This window comes from Plecotus auritus, assembly GCF_963455305.1.
Source record: "Plecotus auritus genome assembly, chromosome: 2".
In the NCBI taxonomy this organism is placed as follows: Eukaryota; Metazoa; Chordata; class Mammalia; order Chiroptera; family Vespertilionidae; genus Plecotus; species Plecotus auritus.
The window spans coordinates 207,143,130-207,160,574 of record NC_137771.1 but is presented as its reverse complement, the minus strand read 5'-3'; the positions used below and the strand labels follow the sequence as shown (position 1 = coordinate 207,160,574).

The 17,445-nt window shown below is 36.8% G+C and overlaps 1 protein-coding gene across 1 annotated transcript in view; it reads left to right on the top strand.

Moving 5' to 3' along the window:
* LEKR1 (leucine, glutamate and lysine rich 1) overlaps positions 1-17,445 on the top strand; it is a 128,987-nt gene that overhangs the window by 42,074 nt on the left and 69,468 nt on the right. Inside the window, exons 4-5 of the mRNA XM_080657047.1 lie at positions 7,136-7,255; positions 15,552-15,727. Of these exons, the coding sequence (XP_080513173.1) occupies positions 7,136-7,255; positions 15,552-15,727 (296 nt within the window). The remainder of the gene's footprint in view (positions 1-7,135; positions 7,256-15,551; positions 15,728-17,445) is intronic.

Here is a 17,445-nt window from a genome sequence, read left to right as displayed (position 1 = left end):
TGGATGGGACGGAGCTTCAGGGCGGAGCAGACAGCCTTGGCTTCCCATCAGCCCTGCCCTATGAGGCCCCTGGGTCTCAGTGTCCCTCGGTAATAGCTGCAAGCACCTCTGAGAGAAAGCCACCCTCGAGTTTCGCCCACTGCCAGACAGTCCAGTTTCTCCCCGAATGAGTTGGGGTTCCCAGAAACTTGCCCAGAACTGGAGTTCAGCGCAGTCGGGAGCTTCAGTCTCCCTCCCGCTTTAGAAAGCCAGCCACGCACTCAGCTGCCCGTGCATTTACCAATCAGTTGTCTCTATGCGCGCGCGCCTCTGAACCTCTGCCTTCCGCAGCTTCCGAGTCTCAGTGTGCTTTCTCTTTTCCTGACAGTCCAGTTTCCCCTGAATGAGTCTGGTTTCCCAGCGTCTCGCCCGGGACTGGAGTTCAGTGCAGTCGGGAGCTTCCTTCTCCCTCCCACTTTAGAAAGCCAACTGTGCTCTCAGCCGCCCGTGACACAGCCTCCCGTCCTCTCGCGTGCGAGTCTCTGTACCTCAGCCTTTTGCAGCTCCTCTGAGTCTCAATGTGCTTTTCTCTTTTCTTCTAGTTGTAGAATTTCCACTCAGCCAGCTTTCCTGTGGTTCTGGATCGTGTCCGTTTTGTCTTTTAGTTGTAGTTTTGATATTGTTGTGCGAAGCAGCAGTTTAGGTGTTTGCCTATGCCGCCATCTTGGTTTCTCCTAATGTAAGGTTCTTAACTGTAAGAATATTTCGATGATTATATTTTTATATGATTTAATAATTTGTAGTTGAAAAACATTTGATAATTTTCTTGGAGTATGGTAGGCAATAAGTTGAATTTTGAATAAATACCAGTACATTACTTTTCCTTATTCACTTTGAATGATGAAATGAAGAGCATGTGATATCTTGTCAAAAAGATCCTTTGGGAATTTTTAAATGTCACTGCAGTATTAATGAAATCTGTTTCCTTTTATTTTTGCTATTAAAATATTGCATAGCTTCCAAATTTAAAAATGCACTGACCTTTTTACACCACAATTTATACTACAGATACATTTTACATGTACATACCATTCATTGAATATGTACAAGTGGTTTTTTTAACTTTTTATTTTAAAATAATTTTAGACATATACAAAGTTACAAAAATAGTACAGAGTTTCCATATTCTCAGCTTCCCCTAATGTTAACACCTTACATAATTATGGTACAATTATAAATACTAAAACATTAACACTAGTAGAATACTATCAACTAAGTTATATACTTCCTTTGATTTTATCATTTTTGCCATTAAAATCTCTTTTTATAGTCTGAGATTCAACCTGGAGTCATACCTTGCTTTTATTAATTAATTAATTAATTTATTTATTTATTTATTTTTTCTGTCGGGTGACTAAGTTTTATTTTTTTATTTTTAATTTAATTTTACTGTTTAAAGTATTACAAATAGTAGTACATATGTCTCCTTTTTTCCCCCTATGGACCTTCCCCCAGCCTCCCCTGCCCCCCCGGCACATGCCCTCCCCCCCCCCCCCAGTGTCTTGCGAAGGACTTGTATGTATGCATATAAGCATAACCAGTGAATGCATACATTGCTTTTAGAGCTCCTATCTTCTTAGTCATCTTTGATCTGTGACAGTTCCTCACTTTTTCTTTGTTTTCAGGACCTGAGGCTTTTGAAAAGTACTGGTCAGTTATTTTTTGGAATACCCCTTAATTCAGGTTTGTCTATTGTTTACTCATAATGAGATTATTCATTTTGGTGAGGATGCCACAGAAGTGATGTGCCTTTCTCAATGTACCATATCAGAGTGTATGTGATGGTGATGCCAGTATGTGTTATTACAGGTGATATTAACCTTGATCACTTGTCTAAGGTGGTGTTTGCCAGGTTCTTCCACTATTACTATTTTTCCCTTTTCAATTAATAAATATCTTGAGGTAGATACTTTGAGAATATTCAAATATTCTGTTTCTCCTCAAACTTTCACCTACTTTTTAAGCAAATATCAGTAGATTTTGCCTGCAATAGTTATTACTTGCTCTTTAATGATGGTTTTCTTTTTCATTTCTTCTACATTTATTATTGAAATTTCTCTGTGAGAAAGAGCAGTTTCTTCTCTCCCATTTATTTATCTATTTAGTTATTTATTACTACCCATATAAACTCATTCACTTTTATTTTGTGGGTTATAATCCAATACTATAGTAATTTATTTTGTTGCTCCGTTGTTCCAGTTTTGGCCATTAGTAGCTCTCTCAGGTGACACATGTGTCCTTTCAACATGCCCCTGTGTTCCTTTGGGCTCTTCCTCACTTTCTGGCACCATAAAATGTTCTAGGTTCATCTTAAATTTTTCCCATGCCAACCCTATAATGATACTAATTATGGCTTGGGTTCTCTGATTGGAGAATGGTATTTAGAAACCAAGATGTGGGCAGTGGATATGCTCATTGCTACTGGGGTGGTCTTGCTTCTGAACATTCATTGTTTTTGCCATTTGTACCTTTCTCCTGGATCATGACATTCAGAATATCCATTCATTTTTTTTAAATAAATGCATTTAAAGGTATGTTTTACTCTGAGTTCTTTAATATATGTGTTTTCATGATCATTTATTGCTAAATAGTTTATAATCTCCATTTTTATTTCCTATTTGGCCCAAAGTTTATTGGATATATGTTTAAGATTCCATGTATATAGGTTTTTACTGCCTTTTTGTTTTAAAATTTTCATGTAATTTTGTTGTGGGCAGTGAATGTGGATATGTATATTTTTTCTTTTTGAGAACATATTAAAATTTCAGTTGTGGCTGATTATATTATCAATTTTTATGATTATCAGTTTAGAAAAAGGTGATTATTAGATATATGTTCCAGTTATATCCATACATCAAACTTGTTAATTAGGTTATTCAAATCCTCAATTCTTTAACTGTTTGTCATGTCCTTGTCCATTTCTGTGTGAAATGTGTTAATATATCATTATTTACTTGTTTTTATTGGACTTTTCTTTACATATTTTGAAGTATGTTTTGATATACAAAAGTTCATGATTATCATTTTTCTTGGTGGATTGGAAATTTTATGAAAGTGAAAGGGTTGATCCATTTAATGTTTTGCTATTTATTAATATTAATATATATTTTATCATTTTAAAGCATCTGTCTTGTATATATTTTCCTAACCTTTGATTTTATACATTCGTTATAGAAACTGGATAAATTATCCTTTGAATGCTTCATTTACAAATATGAATAGACAACAAAGGATCTTCAGACTTTTTTCTATAGCTATAATTTTATTTTGATTCTTTAAAATTTCATTTTTCAGTTACAGTTGACATCAAATATTATTTTATATTAGTTTCAGCTCTACAGCATAGTGGTTGGACAACCATATAATTTACAAAGTAATCCTTTGATAGTTCAAGTATCCACCTGGCTATTACATAGCTATTACAATATTACTGACTATATTTTCTATGCTGTATTTTACATCCCTTTGACTATTTTGTAACTACCAATTTATGCTTCTTAATGTCTTTACTTTTTTCACCTGGCCCTCTCCCTTCTGGCAACTACCAATTTGTTCTCTGTGTCTATGAGTCCGTTTTAATTTGTTTGTTCATTAACTTTGTTCATATGGTATTTGTCTGTTTGTCTGACTTATTTCACTTAGCATAATATCTTCTAGGCTCATCCATGTTGTTGCAAATGGTAAAATTTCTTTTTGTGTGCGGCCAATTAATAATTCCATTTTATGTATGTACCACCACTTTTTGAAATCCACTTGTCTATTGGTGGGCACTTGCGTTACTCCCATATATTGGCTATTGTAAATACTGCACTGAACATCGGGGTGCATATATTTTTTCAAATTAATGTTTTTGGTTTCTTTGGATATATACCCTGAAGTGGAATTTCTGGGTTGTAAGGCAGTTCCATTTTACATTTTTTGAGGAACCTCCATTCTGTTTTGCACAGTGGCTGCACCAATCTGCATTCCACCAACAGTGTACAAGGGATTTTTTCCTCCACATCCTCATTAACACTTGTTTGTTGATTTATTAATGATAGCCATTCTGACAGGTGTGAGGTGATATCTCATTGTGGTTTTAGTTTTCATTTCTCTGATGATTAGTGATATTGAGCATATTTTCATATATCTATTGACTATTGTATGTCCTCCTTGGAGAAGTGTCTGTTCAGGTCCTCTGCCCATTTCTAAATTGGATTGTTTGTTTTTTGAGTGTTGAATGGTATGAATTCTTTATAAATTTTGGATATTAACCCCTTATAACTGGCTACTATCTTCTCCCATTTCCTATGTTGTCTTTTCATTTTGTTGATGGTTTCCCTTACTGTGCAAAACTTTTTAGTTTGTTGTAGTTCCATTTGTTTAGTTCGTCTTTTGTTTGTGATATATCAGAAAAAAATATTGCTAAGAGAAATGTCAGAGAGTTTACTGTTTATTTTTTCTTCTAGGAGTTTTATGGTTTTAAGTCTTTCATTTAAGTAAGGATCTTCAGATTTTTAAGGGAAGCCTCAGATATGAAAGAAAAAAGCAAAACAAAGGAAAAACCCAATGTGGTGAGCTGCAGAAAACTTAAAAAATACACTATACTTGGTATCTATTCAAAAAGGCAAGAAATTGTACCCATGAAAAAAGAACAACGGGTAGTAAAATGGTGACCTTAACTTACTAAGAATTGTAATTAAAATATGATAGCTGAAATTAAAAATTTTAGGCAGGATGGAAAATAATGAAAGTGGAACAAAATGTTAAAATTGGTAAGATGGCAAAGAAAGGTTAAGAAAATCAGAAGATATTTCCAAGAGATTTCACATCCAAAACAATAGAAAAATGGAGGAAGAGGAGGGAATTATTCATCCTAGCAGAATATCCTTGGAACTAAAGAACATTAGTTTTCAAAGCAAATATCATGTGCCCAGCACAGAGAGGATGACAAAAGACTAACATGAGGATATATTGTGATCAAATTTACAATACAAAGTAAAAGAAAGATCTCAAAGCTTCTGAATCAAGGTAGATGTGGAATAGGGAGGGCCTTCCATGTAGTACCATACAGAGCAGCAAGAATTAAAATGTCATTGGACTTTTCAGAAGCAGCAGTGGAAGTTAGGAAACAGTAGAACAGTGCCCTAATTTTATATTGAAGAATATTTTTCTCATTTGTAATTCTAAATCCAGCCAAAGTGTCCAATCTAAGATAAAAGAAAGACAATTTCAGTTATTCAAGGTCTCAAATGTATCTCCCAATGCACAAAAAGATCCTGGAGGACTTATTCCACTTCAGAGGAGTAAACCAAGAAGGAAGACTTTAGAACCAGAATGCAGATCTCACATGAAAAAAGGGAGACTTTAGAACCAGAATGCAGATCTCACATAAAAGAGTCCCTGAAATGATAAGGGAGTGGAGTCCACTGGTGACAGTTACATAGTCAAACCAGAGCATAACCCGCACTAGAGCAGGGGAATGGAGAGCTCTAGGAAGGCTGTCTCCTGGAAAAGAAATTATATAGAAGGATTATCTACTGTATCTCAAGGTACTGAGAAAAAAGAATCAGACCTGTCAGATTCACAAGAAGTATCAGTGGTAGGTACACAGAGAACTGAGAAAGAAGAAAAGGAGATGGTTTTTAATCCAGGGGCAACAAAAAATGTGCAAGAAAATAAATGTGATCATGGCATAACATGTGGCTCATTAGTGAAGAATAGTGTAATTACTAAATAAAAGATTGATCTGTATTGGGAGGATGAGGAGAGCAATGCTGTGTGTGTATGTACAGGAGTATAGGAGTGTACTAGTAGATATGAGTAGGAAGGTCAACTTTCATTAGGATTGTGGTAGAGACTGCTGGCTGCCTGCCTTAACATTCATTCTCCCTTGCTCCTTAGTAATAGAACTGTGGATTATATTTGGGGACTAATCTTTCCAGTTAAAACTACATTTCCCAGCTTCACTTGCAGCTAGGTATTGCCATGTGTCTAAGTTTAGCAGAAGTATTCAATGGTACTTCTGGAAATCTCCTTAAAAGGCATGGAGTGAGCCATTATTCTCTTCCTGCCACTGGTCTGGAATGGGAATGTAATTGATGGAATTTCTGCCATTATCATGGTCTATGAAAATAAAAGACACGCACCAAATATGTAGAACAGAGGGTTGGAAGGATCCTGAGGCCTTGATGACACTATAAAGCTACCATATCAACATTAGACTGGCTACCAGTACATTGGTTTTATGCAAGATAATACACTCTTGTATCTTAAGCCATCGTATTCAGGTCTCAGTTATATGTAGCAGAACCATATCTTAACTGAATTGTAATTCACTAGATAGTACCTAAAGTGAAATATTAATAAATAACAGCACAAGCATAGTATTTAATTATAGAAGTGAATATAAACCGGAAGAAACTTGAAAGTAGTTGGTTTGGGCAGTGAGAATTGGGGTAAAGGTCAAGGATCACTTTTTTCTTACAACTTTTAATCTAATAATTGACATTTTAAGTTATGTCTGTCTTACTTGAATAAAAATAAGTTTATATTTCTTTAGTTACAATTAATTTCATATTTCAAGTAAAAATACATGTTCATTGTAAAAATTCAAACAGTACAAAAGATAGAGAGTAAATGTTATACTTCCCTTCAATGTTCTTTGCCTGTCCACTGCCCATCAGTTTTACTGTCCTCCCCAGGGGTAATGGCTGTTTGATATGTGTCTCCATACCTTTTCTATACACTCATTAAGTATATAGAGAGATGCACAGTTTTCTTCTTTTACTTATTTTTTATTTTTTAATATATTTTATTGATTTTTGACAGGGAGGAAGAGAGAGGGGGAGGGAGAGGGAGAGAGAGCTAGAAACATCGATCAGCTGCCTCCTGCACACTCCCCACCGGGGATGTGCCCGCAACCAAGGCACATGCCCTTGACCGGAATCGAACCTGGGACCCCTCAGTCCACAGGCCGACGCTCTATCCACTGAGCCAAACCGGTTAGGGCTTCTTTTATTTATTTTTATTAAAAGTGTATTTAAATATTAATTTAAGAAAGTGTGCATGAGGAAATACTTAGACTTGTAATAGATGTTGTTTGTTTATGTTTTAGAATCCAAGCTGGAAGCATGCAGTTAAAAAATCAGCAAAATGAAATTCAGAGATTACAGAAAGAATTGAATCATTTACAACATGAGTTAAAAATTAAACAGAGACAATCACAGGTCTTCAGGTAAGATTATCTTTACTTAATTGAAAAATTATAAAGGTTGAAAAGATACATTTAATACTAGCTTTATAAACATTCAAACACAATGTAGTAGTATAGTTTCTATATTCAGTGTGGTTGAATAAAATTGAAATAACTTCACTTGTTTTTTTGTGGTTGTTTTTTTTTTTTTTTACCATTATCACAACTGAATAGTTTTACCAATAAAATTTAAGTCAGGCAAGCACGTTGTTCTTATTTTGCAGTGACATTCTGATTGAAAACACAGTAACTAATAACATTTTCCCTTTGACCAGTATTTCTTGGTGTGTTTTATTTCCTGGCACACACACAAAAAAGTAATAGAATAGGGAAACTTTCTAAATATAGTAATAAAAATGCTAAATTTAGAAATCTTCAACATAAATGTTATTAATTCTGCTTGTAAATAGTCTTTGGAGGTTTATGATACCTAAAAATCCAATGTTCTAAAGTACATTTTCTTTTCTAACTCTAAAAGGGGATTGAATATATAGAGAATATTAGAAAGAATGATTTTTTAAATTGAGTAACTTTTAGCTCTTAGAAAAGAAAAAAAAGTTAAGTGAACATTACAAATAGACACAGGGTCAGGATGACTAAAAAATATGCTGAATGAATGTTTTAAACATTAGGGGTTTTTTTCTTTTTTTCAGTCTACTACTTATTGCCAGAAACATTGTTCTATTTAAAAAATGTTGGGGGGCTAATAATTTTTTAAAAAATTGATTTTAGATAGAGTAAGGGGGAGAGATAGACACACAGAGAGACAGAGAGAGAAACATCCATGTGAGAGAGAAACATTGGTTGGTTGCCTCCTGCACGTGCCCTGATTGAACCTGCAACCTAGGTATGTGCCCTGATTGGGAATCGAACCCGCCACCTTCTGGTGTATGGGATGACACTCCAAACAACTAAGCAACACCAGCCAGGGCTAGGCTAATAATTTTATATACATCACCTGGTGATAACCTGCTGGATATTTACCTTTCATAAATGCCTTGCACATGCATGATGCTCAACAAATAATCTTTGAATAAATAAATGAGTCTATTCACAAAACAGGTGACCATTTTTGTCCTCAGAAATCTTCTCTGCTGTTTCCTAGAAATCTGGTATTGAGCCAGCAGGTGAATTGAACTCTCCATTTTAACCAGGATGATAAGTATTCAAGCTTGGTTCCTACAATATCTTTGGCCGAAGTCTTCTAAGTTACCTATATTTACTTTTAGGAGATTCCTATTATACCTATCAAAATCCTAGCATGCGATTTTGCAAATCTTTCAAAAATTGTTTGAAATATAAAGTACTTGTCCTTTTTCTTATTTGCAAATCTATTTAGACTCCATAATCTTTGAAAATTTTCATGCAAGTTCCCAAAAATCTCTCTTCATAGCTCTCTTACTTTCAAGTCAACTCTTCAGCCTCATTAAGGTTTCCAGTATTTTTCTCTGATTTTTCCTAACCATTTTTTGGCTTTTGTATTCTAGTCTTGATCCCATAGTTAAATCACCTGATTTTTTAAAAAGCAGCTTTATTGAGACCTAATTGCATACTACAAAATCCACACATTTTAAGTGGCAATGCAATGATTTTTAATAAACTTACTGAGTTGTGCAACCCACAAAGATCTTCATGCCATTTGCATTTAATCTCTGCTCTTACCAACCAGTCCTAGGCAACCTTCTTCCTGTTTCTGTAAATTTGCACTTTTCTGGACATGTCAGATATGTGGAATCATATCAGGCGTCTATCACTATGTTTTTGAGGTTTATTCATGTTGTAGCATGCATCAGCACTTTGTTTTTATTGCTTTAATAGTTTCCATTGTGTGGATATACCACATTTTACTCATCCATTTACCAGTTGGTGGACTTTTGGATTCTTTCCACTTGACACTTATGAATAATGCTACTGTACAAATCTTTGTGTGATGTATGTTTTATTTCTTTTGGGTAAATCCCTAAGTGTGGCATTACTGAATCATACGGTAAATTTAAATTTAGCTTTCTAAGAAACTGCCAAACTATTTTATAGTCCCACAAGGAATAAGGCTTATAGTTTCTCTGAATTCTTGCCAACACGTCTTATTGTCTGTCTTTTTTATTATAGCCATCCTAGTGGGTGTGACATGATATTTCATTGTGGCTTTGGTTTGTATTTCCCAAATGACCAATGATGGTGGGCACCTTTTCATGTGCTTATTAACCATTTGTGTATTTATTTGGTGAAATATCCATTAAAATATTTTGTCTTGTTTGCCAATGGTCTGTTTTCTTATTATAGGATTGTAAGAGTTCTTTATATGTTTTGGGTGAAGTCCTTTATTTGAAGTATGATTTGCAAATATTTTCTCCCAGCCTATTGTTCGTGTTTTCATTTTTGTAAGTCTCTTTTGATGAGCAAAAGTTGTTATTTTTAATAAAATAAAATGTATCAATGTTTTCTTTAATGGGTTATGCTTTTGTTAATGTTTCTAAGAACTCTGACTAACCAAAGGTCACAAAGATTTTTCTCCTGTAGTTTGTTCTGACACTTCTAATGTTTAACTCTTACATTTTATGACTGATGTATGGCAAGGATCTAAATTCATCTTTTTTTCTTGTGGCTGTTCAATTGTCCCAGCATCATTTGTTTAAAAGACTATTCTTTCCCTATTGAATTGTCTTCGTGCCTTTACCTAAAATAAATGCACCATAAATGTAGGGAATTATTTCTGGACTCTATTCTATTCCAGTAATCTATATGTCTGTTCTTATGTCAGTATCACACTCTTGAATACTGTAGTTTTTAGTAAATTTTGAAATCAAGAAATATAAGTCCTTCAAATTTCTTTGTTTTTAAGATTGTTTTGGCTATTATGGGTCCCTTGCACTTCCATATACATTTTAGGATCAGCTTGTTAATTCTTGCAAAAAGCATGCATGTCTTTCTATCGAGATCTTCAGTTCTCTGAGAAATGTTTTACTTTTAATATACAAGTCTGCACTCCTTTTACTAAATTTATTTCTAGTTGTTTTATTCTCTTTCATCTGGTTATGAAAGGTATTGTTTTCTTAAATTTGTTTTTGGGATTGGCCATTGCTGTTGTGCAGCCATAAAATTGATTTTTGCATGTGGATCATGTATGCATGTGACTTTGATGAACCCACTTATTAGTTTTAGTGTTTGTGTGTGTGCGTGTGCGTGTGTGTGTGTGTGTGTGTGTGTGCGCGTGCGCGCAGGATGTAGAGGATGCTTCTACATAGAGAATGTTTCTAAATAGAGGATGTTTCTACATAGAGGATGTTTCTGCCTAGAGGAGTTTACTATACTTCAACTCCTTTTACCTCTGCTCATTTAATTATCCTTAAAGCCCTCAATCTTCATTCTAATGCACAGATTGTTAAACACCAGCCCCTCCAATACTATCCTAAATCCTCGCTGTTCTGCTTAGACTTCCCTGTGCTGCTCATCTCTCAGCAGCTCTGTGTCTTGCCTCATCTTTCACAGAGAACATTAAGGATATCATAACGGACAGATTTACTGTGCATGAAATAATGTTTAAGTTTCAGAACCCCTTATTCAGGACCCCCTTTCAAGGTGCTTGGAGAGCCCCTGGCAAAGGAAGATAGTTTGATAGTAATTGGTTAAAAATTCTGTCTTTTTCTACTCTGATTTCTCCTCTTTTATACTTCTGATGTCAATATGCCATTGGAATAGTCATAAGCATTTGGGGCTGTAAGGGAAAGATGAGTTGGGAATATTCCGTTATAACTGCCATTTAGAAAGACATTTTAGAATGCTTCAATAGCACAATTAAGGAATTACAGACTAAAATTTTGGATGTTCATGAATTTTTAAAAAGAAATGGAATAAAAGCAATTAAAATAAGCAATTTCTGCAATAGAAATTATTCTGGTATAAACAAATTATAATGATGCTTGTTCATGTTACATCACAAGCAAGTGAATTAAGAGAGATATTTTAGAGTATTTCATAATCCATTTAATGAAGAAGAGTTAATTATTTAAATACTTTGGAGAAATATTTAAGTTTCTTGCTGATTTGACAAAAACTAACATCACTGAATCCTATCTAATAATCCTATCTAATAAAAGAGTTAATATGCAAATTGACCTTACCTTTGCTACACCCACAAGCCACGCCCACCAGCCAATCAGGAGCGAGTATGCAAATTAACCCAACCAAGATGGCTGCAGCCATGGAGCTGCAGCAAGCAGGAAGCTTGGGTTTCCCCGGCAATGGAGGAAGCCAAGCTTCCCTGCCGACCCAGCCAGCCCAGGCCTACACTCAAGGCTACAAAGTTTCAATTATAGAAGATACATAAACCCCAACAGAAATGGCTGCCGCCACGGAGTGAGCAGGAGGCTTGGCTCCGCTTAAGGCTACAAAGTTTCAATTATAGAAGATAAATAAACCCGATACCAGGGCCTCCGCTTGGGTTGCCAGGGGGCGTGGCCAGCCTGCAAACCACCATAGGGCCCTCGCCCAGGCCGCCCCATGCCCCAAGGGAACCCCCACCCTGATCTGGGACACCCTTCAGGGCAAACCAGCTGGCCCCCACCTGTGCACCAGGCCTCTATCCTATCTAATAAAAGAGTAATATGCAAATTGATCATCACTCCAACACACAAGATGATTGCCCCCATGTGGTCAAAGATGACTGCCCCCATGTGGACACAAGATGGCCAGCAGGGGAGGGCAGTTAGGGGTGACCAGGTCTGCAAGGGAGGGCAGTTGTGGGCGATCAAGCCTGCAGGGGCGGGCAGTTAGGGATGACCAGGCTGGCAGAGGAGGGAAGTTGGGGGCGACCGGGCCTGCAGGGAAGGGCAGTTGGGGGAACCCAGGCCTGCAGGGGAGAGCAGTTGCAGGGGACCCAGGCCTGCAGGGGAGGGCAGTTAGGGGTGACCAGGCCTTCAGGGAAGGGCAGTTAGGGGTGACCAGGCCTGCAGGGGAGGGAAGTTAGGGGAAAACAGGCTGGCAGGGGAGCAGTTAGGCATCCATCAGGCTGGCAGGGAGTGGTTAGGGGGTGATTAGGCTGGCAGGCAGAAGCAGTTAGGGGCAATCAGGAAGGCAAGCAGGCAAGCAGTTGGGAGCCAGCAGTCCTGGATTGTGAGAGGGATGTCCAACTGCCTGTTTAGGCCCGATCCAGGTAGGCAGTCGGACATCCCTTGAGGAGTCCCAGATTGGAGAGGGTTCAGGCTGGGCTGAGGGACACACACCCTCATGCACAAATTTCGTGCACTGGGCCTCTAGTATAACATAAAAGTCATCTTATACCACTTCAAGGACATCTAAGATAAACTGGTTCATGAGTTTCATTCTTTCTTTTTAAGCTCATCTTTTTAAAAATATATTTTTTATTGATTTCAGAGAGAAAGGGAAAGGGAGGGAGTGATAAAAACATCAGTGATGAGAGAGAATCATTGATTGGCTGCCTGCTGCAGGCCCCCTAGGGGGGATTGAGCCCCCAACCTGGGCATGTGCCCTTGACTGGAATCAAACCCAGGACCCTTCAGTCTGCAGGCCGACACTCTATCCACTGATCCAAACCAGCTAGGGTGCATTTCATTCTTTCAAAGATAATTTAAGACTAGTTATTTTCCCAAAAAATGTGAAATGCCAAAAATCTTATAATCATCTATGAAAAAAATTTGAGAAGGATTTTTCCAAATAGGACAGCAGTTAGTATTTAAATGACATTATCAATAGTGAGCTATGAAGCTGAAAGAATTTTTCTAAACTATCAATAATAAAAAGTTAATGGCCATGCTAGATGAAAGGCTGTATAATATTGATATTTTCTCCATATAAAATATTATTATAAAATGGTTCTCATATGAAGAGGTGCTTATAGATCATGTAGCCAAATTTATAGGCAAAAGTATTGTGGAACTGTTACTTACTAAAAAATTACATTGTTTTCCTTTATTTTGTCAATTGATGGAATTTATCAACTTTAAAATTCTTATTTTTAAATTTAATGATTTTTCTCATTCTAAAACTAATTGCACACTTTTAAACCTAATTTTCTATGTCATTGTTTTTTGTATTCTTTTTTTCAAGAAAGCCCTCCCTCCACCCACCACCAATCATATAAGATTTAGGCCTCACAAAAGTGGATCTGCTCTTAATTAACAAGTTTGAATTTTCTGTTTCCTGCCTTTCTCCCTACAGAGGCACCTGCATCCTCATTCAGTCTGTTCTGTATCACTTGAGAGCCTGCCTATACATGGCTTGCTCCCAGCAGCTGCCTTACACCAGGACCATTAGCCCCTTAACCTTGACTTGGTTCACAGCTCTTGTCTGCCTGTGCCAGTTTCTGGCTCCACATTCAGGTTTCCCATCCTCACTTTGGGCTTTCTTCAGTTAGTGATCTATTTGGACTCTTTCTGTGCTTTTTTGAAATCAACATCTCTCTTGGCTCCCAGCTCTGTCTGCTGATTGAGGCATCCCCTGTGGCTTCTGATCACTCGGTGGGCCTTAATTACCACCCCGAATCACACCACCCCTGTTCTTCCTGGCAAAAGCTAATCTTTTAGTCTCTGCTTTACTTACATCTGCCTTTCTAGGACTTTGCACAAGAACTGAGTGCATTTCCTGTCTGTGTTTAGCCTATGTGACTGCACTCATACTGTGTCCAGCTGTGTACACACGTTCAGGTGTCTCCCATCCTAACAAACCATTCTGCTCTGTATTGTCCTCTTTCTCTTCTTGCTGCCTCAGTCAGTATCCTCAATTGTAGCTACTGCATAGTCCCCTGTTTACTCACTTCTGCTTTACTGTTCAGTTCTTTCCTGCCTAATGCCTCTCTCTGAGATCACCTAATGCCCCCTTAATTCCAGATACAGTGGACTCTGTTCAGCCTTTATCTGGGGCCTCAAACTGTGGCCACTACTTTCTCTAAATTGTCTTATCCCCTGGCTTTCCTGATAGTATTATTTTGGTTTTCTTTTAACTCACTGGTTGTGCCTCCTGAGTCTCCTTTGAGGGATTCTTTTCTGTTCAAGTCCCATAAATGTTAATGTTGTCCAGTGTTTTATCCTCAGCACTTCTGACTTCTTCATTCTGCCAACTGAGTCATCTATTTTTTCATTCATTTATTTATTTGTCAATATTTGTTGAGCATGTACTGTGCTAGGTGCTAGGGAGATTGTGATGAACAAGACAGACATATATGGTGTTTGCATCATAGATCCTAGTCTACTCAGGGAGATAAATATTTACCAAATAATTACAGCCCCATGGCTTCACTCATCATCTTTTTGGTGATAACTCCCAGGACTGTGTCTGCATATTCCTTGATTTTAGGTAAATTATAGCCAGGACATCTGAAGTTTAAAAAAAATAACTGTGATTACATTGAGCTATGGCATTTCAGGAAGCAGCACTGGATTAGTCATTTTTAAAGGTTTTGTTATTTTTACCCCAGGTCTTATTCTGCCTGTGGAACCATGGTATGCTGGAAGAATGCTATCTAAGAATCCAACATTCTCATTTAGGCTCTGTGACTAAGTCACTTTTGACCTAATTTTCTTCACTTAATGTTTGCTGTTAAATTAATTTTAAAAGATTAATAGAATCATCCTATATAATAAAAGGCTAATATGCAAATTGTCCCCTCAACCGAGAGTTCGACTGGGAGTTCGAGTTCAACCAGGGTCTGGCCAATCTCCCACGTCTCCTCCCCCAAGGCCTGGCCCAGTTGGCCCTGATTGGGGTGGGCCAGCTGGACCCCACCCATGCAGGAATTCGTGCACCGGACCTCTTGTTGCATATAAAAATAGCTGTCTTTATAGTTAAAATGATAACAAAATGGAAATGAGTTAGGAAAACCCTATACCTTAGGTTTTCTGAGATGTTTCCAGTTTATATCTGTCATCTCAGCAAAATACAAACAGCACATCACTTTCAAAATTGTCCCCATTTAGACAGTAGATTATAGTTACTCTAAACCAGCCGTGGGCAAACTACGGCCCGCGGGCCAGATCCGGCCCGTTTGGCTGTTCTATCCGGCCCTCGGAGCCGAAAGAGCGGAGGATTCTCTTGCTCTCCCCTCCGCTCCTTTACTTTGAATTTATATTAGTTCACACAAACACTCCATCCATGCTTTTGTTCCGGCCCTCCGGTCCAGTTTAAGAACCCATTGTGGCCCTCGAGTCAAAAAGTTTGCTCACCCCTGCTCTAAACCCATTTTTCAAATGAAGCTATTTTTTCAAAGAAATATTTGTTACTATGCTTGCAATTTTAAAAATCCTTTGTTTTTACTACCTTACAGTCAAAGATTGATGGAATACAAATATTTCTGGAATAAGACTCTTTCATTACTTACTTTTACTAAAAGGGAAATAACCAGCATTAAAAATGAAGTATATGACCATTTTCAAAACTGGACTTCACTGAAAGGAGAAGTTTTTCTTCAAATTAAATACATAAGTGAAACAGCCTTGTCAGGTTTGTTACATACATATAGAATGTAATTGTCTTTTTTTTTTTTTATAAGTAGTACATTGTGAGTAATGATGTATTTTATGTGATGGGACTTATGATGAACTTTTAAACTTGTTATTGGCTGACAGACTAGATGGTCATTATGATCTATTGAAACCCTGAAATTCAGTAAATATAGGCTGGTCTAAGATAAGCTGTGATACATCTATTCTTGAGCTGTGGTCAGAAGTCTGGTTATTTCTGTTAAATGTACCAATTTGCATTTTAAAACTTTTTCTTCTGTTAATAGTTAAGTAGCTCATATTAGGTCAGCCTTTGCACAGATAACAATGATAAATTTGGGACAAAATAACTATCCCAAAATACTGTAGAGTGACCCAAACCAGGCACATATGGTGAAAATGTCAAAAATTGAGAGAAGGCACATTCCTAAGTGAAAGAAGCCAATTTGAAAGTCTCTACCGTGAGATTCCAACTAAATGACATTCTGGAAAAGGCAAAACTATGGAAATGGAAAAGGGATCAGTAATTGCCAGGGTTGGAGGGAAGGATGAATCGATAGATTGTGATGAAGTACATAAAACTTTTAGGTAAATTATAGCCAGGACATCTGAAGTTTTTTTTTAAAAAAAAAATCACTGTAATTACATTGAGCTATGGCATTTCGTTCTTTAGAAAGAAAGAACACTGTAATTTTCCCTCAGACCTATAAAGGATTTTTTAGGGCATTGAATCACAAAGGATTTTTAGGGCAGTGAATATTTTGTATGATACTATAATGGTAGATACATGTCATTATACATTTGTCAAAACCCATAGAATGTACAACAGCAAGAGTGAATATTGATGTAAACTGTGGATTTTGGGTGATAATAATGTAGATTCGTTGATTATGAGAAATTTACCAATCTGGTATAGGATGCTGATGGTAGATTATGGCCCCTATTTATGTGATTACTTCACTCTTAGCAAAGGCACCAAATAATCCAATGGGAAAAAGAAAGTTTGTCACTAAACTGTGCTGTAACAACTGAATACCCATATGGGAAAATATACCTTAATCCCTACATCACATAGTAGATAAAAATTAATTCAACATAAATCACATAAGTATAAAAGCTAAAATTATAAAATAAGAAACAGGAAAACGTCTTCATAAATTGATAGTAAATAAAAGTTATTTGGATAGGACATAGAATTAAGAGCTACAGAAGAACAAAAATTGATAAGTTAAACTTCATCAAAATTTAAAACTTCTGCTCATCAAAGATGCCATTAAGAAAATGAATGGATAAGTCACAGACAGAGAAAATATTTTTTAAAAACTGGAGAGCATTATGCTAAGCGAAATAAGCCAGTCAGAGAGATAAATATCACATGATCTCACTCATTTGTAGAATATAATGAACAATATAAACTTATGAACAAAAACAGATCCAGAGACAGAGAAGCATCGATCAGACCGTCAAACCTCAGAGGAAGGATGGGGAGGGTGTGGGTAAGGGGGAGAGATCAACCAAAGGACTTGTATGCATGTATATAAGCCTAACCAATGGACACAGATACCAGGGGTGTGTGGGAGGGGTGGGGGGATAAAGACACATATGTAATACCTTAATCAATAAAGAAAAAAAAAAAAACATGTGACAACGAACTGCTGTACATGTTACATTAAAACAAGTCAGCCCTTGCCGGTATTACTCAGTGGTTAGAGCATTGGC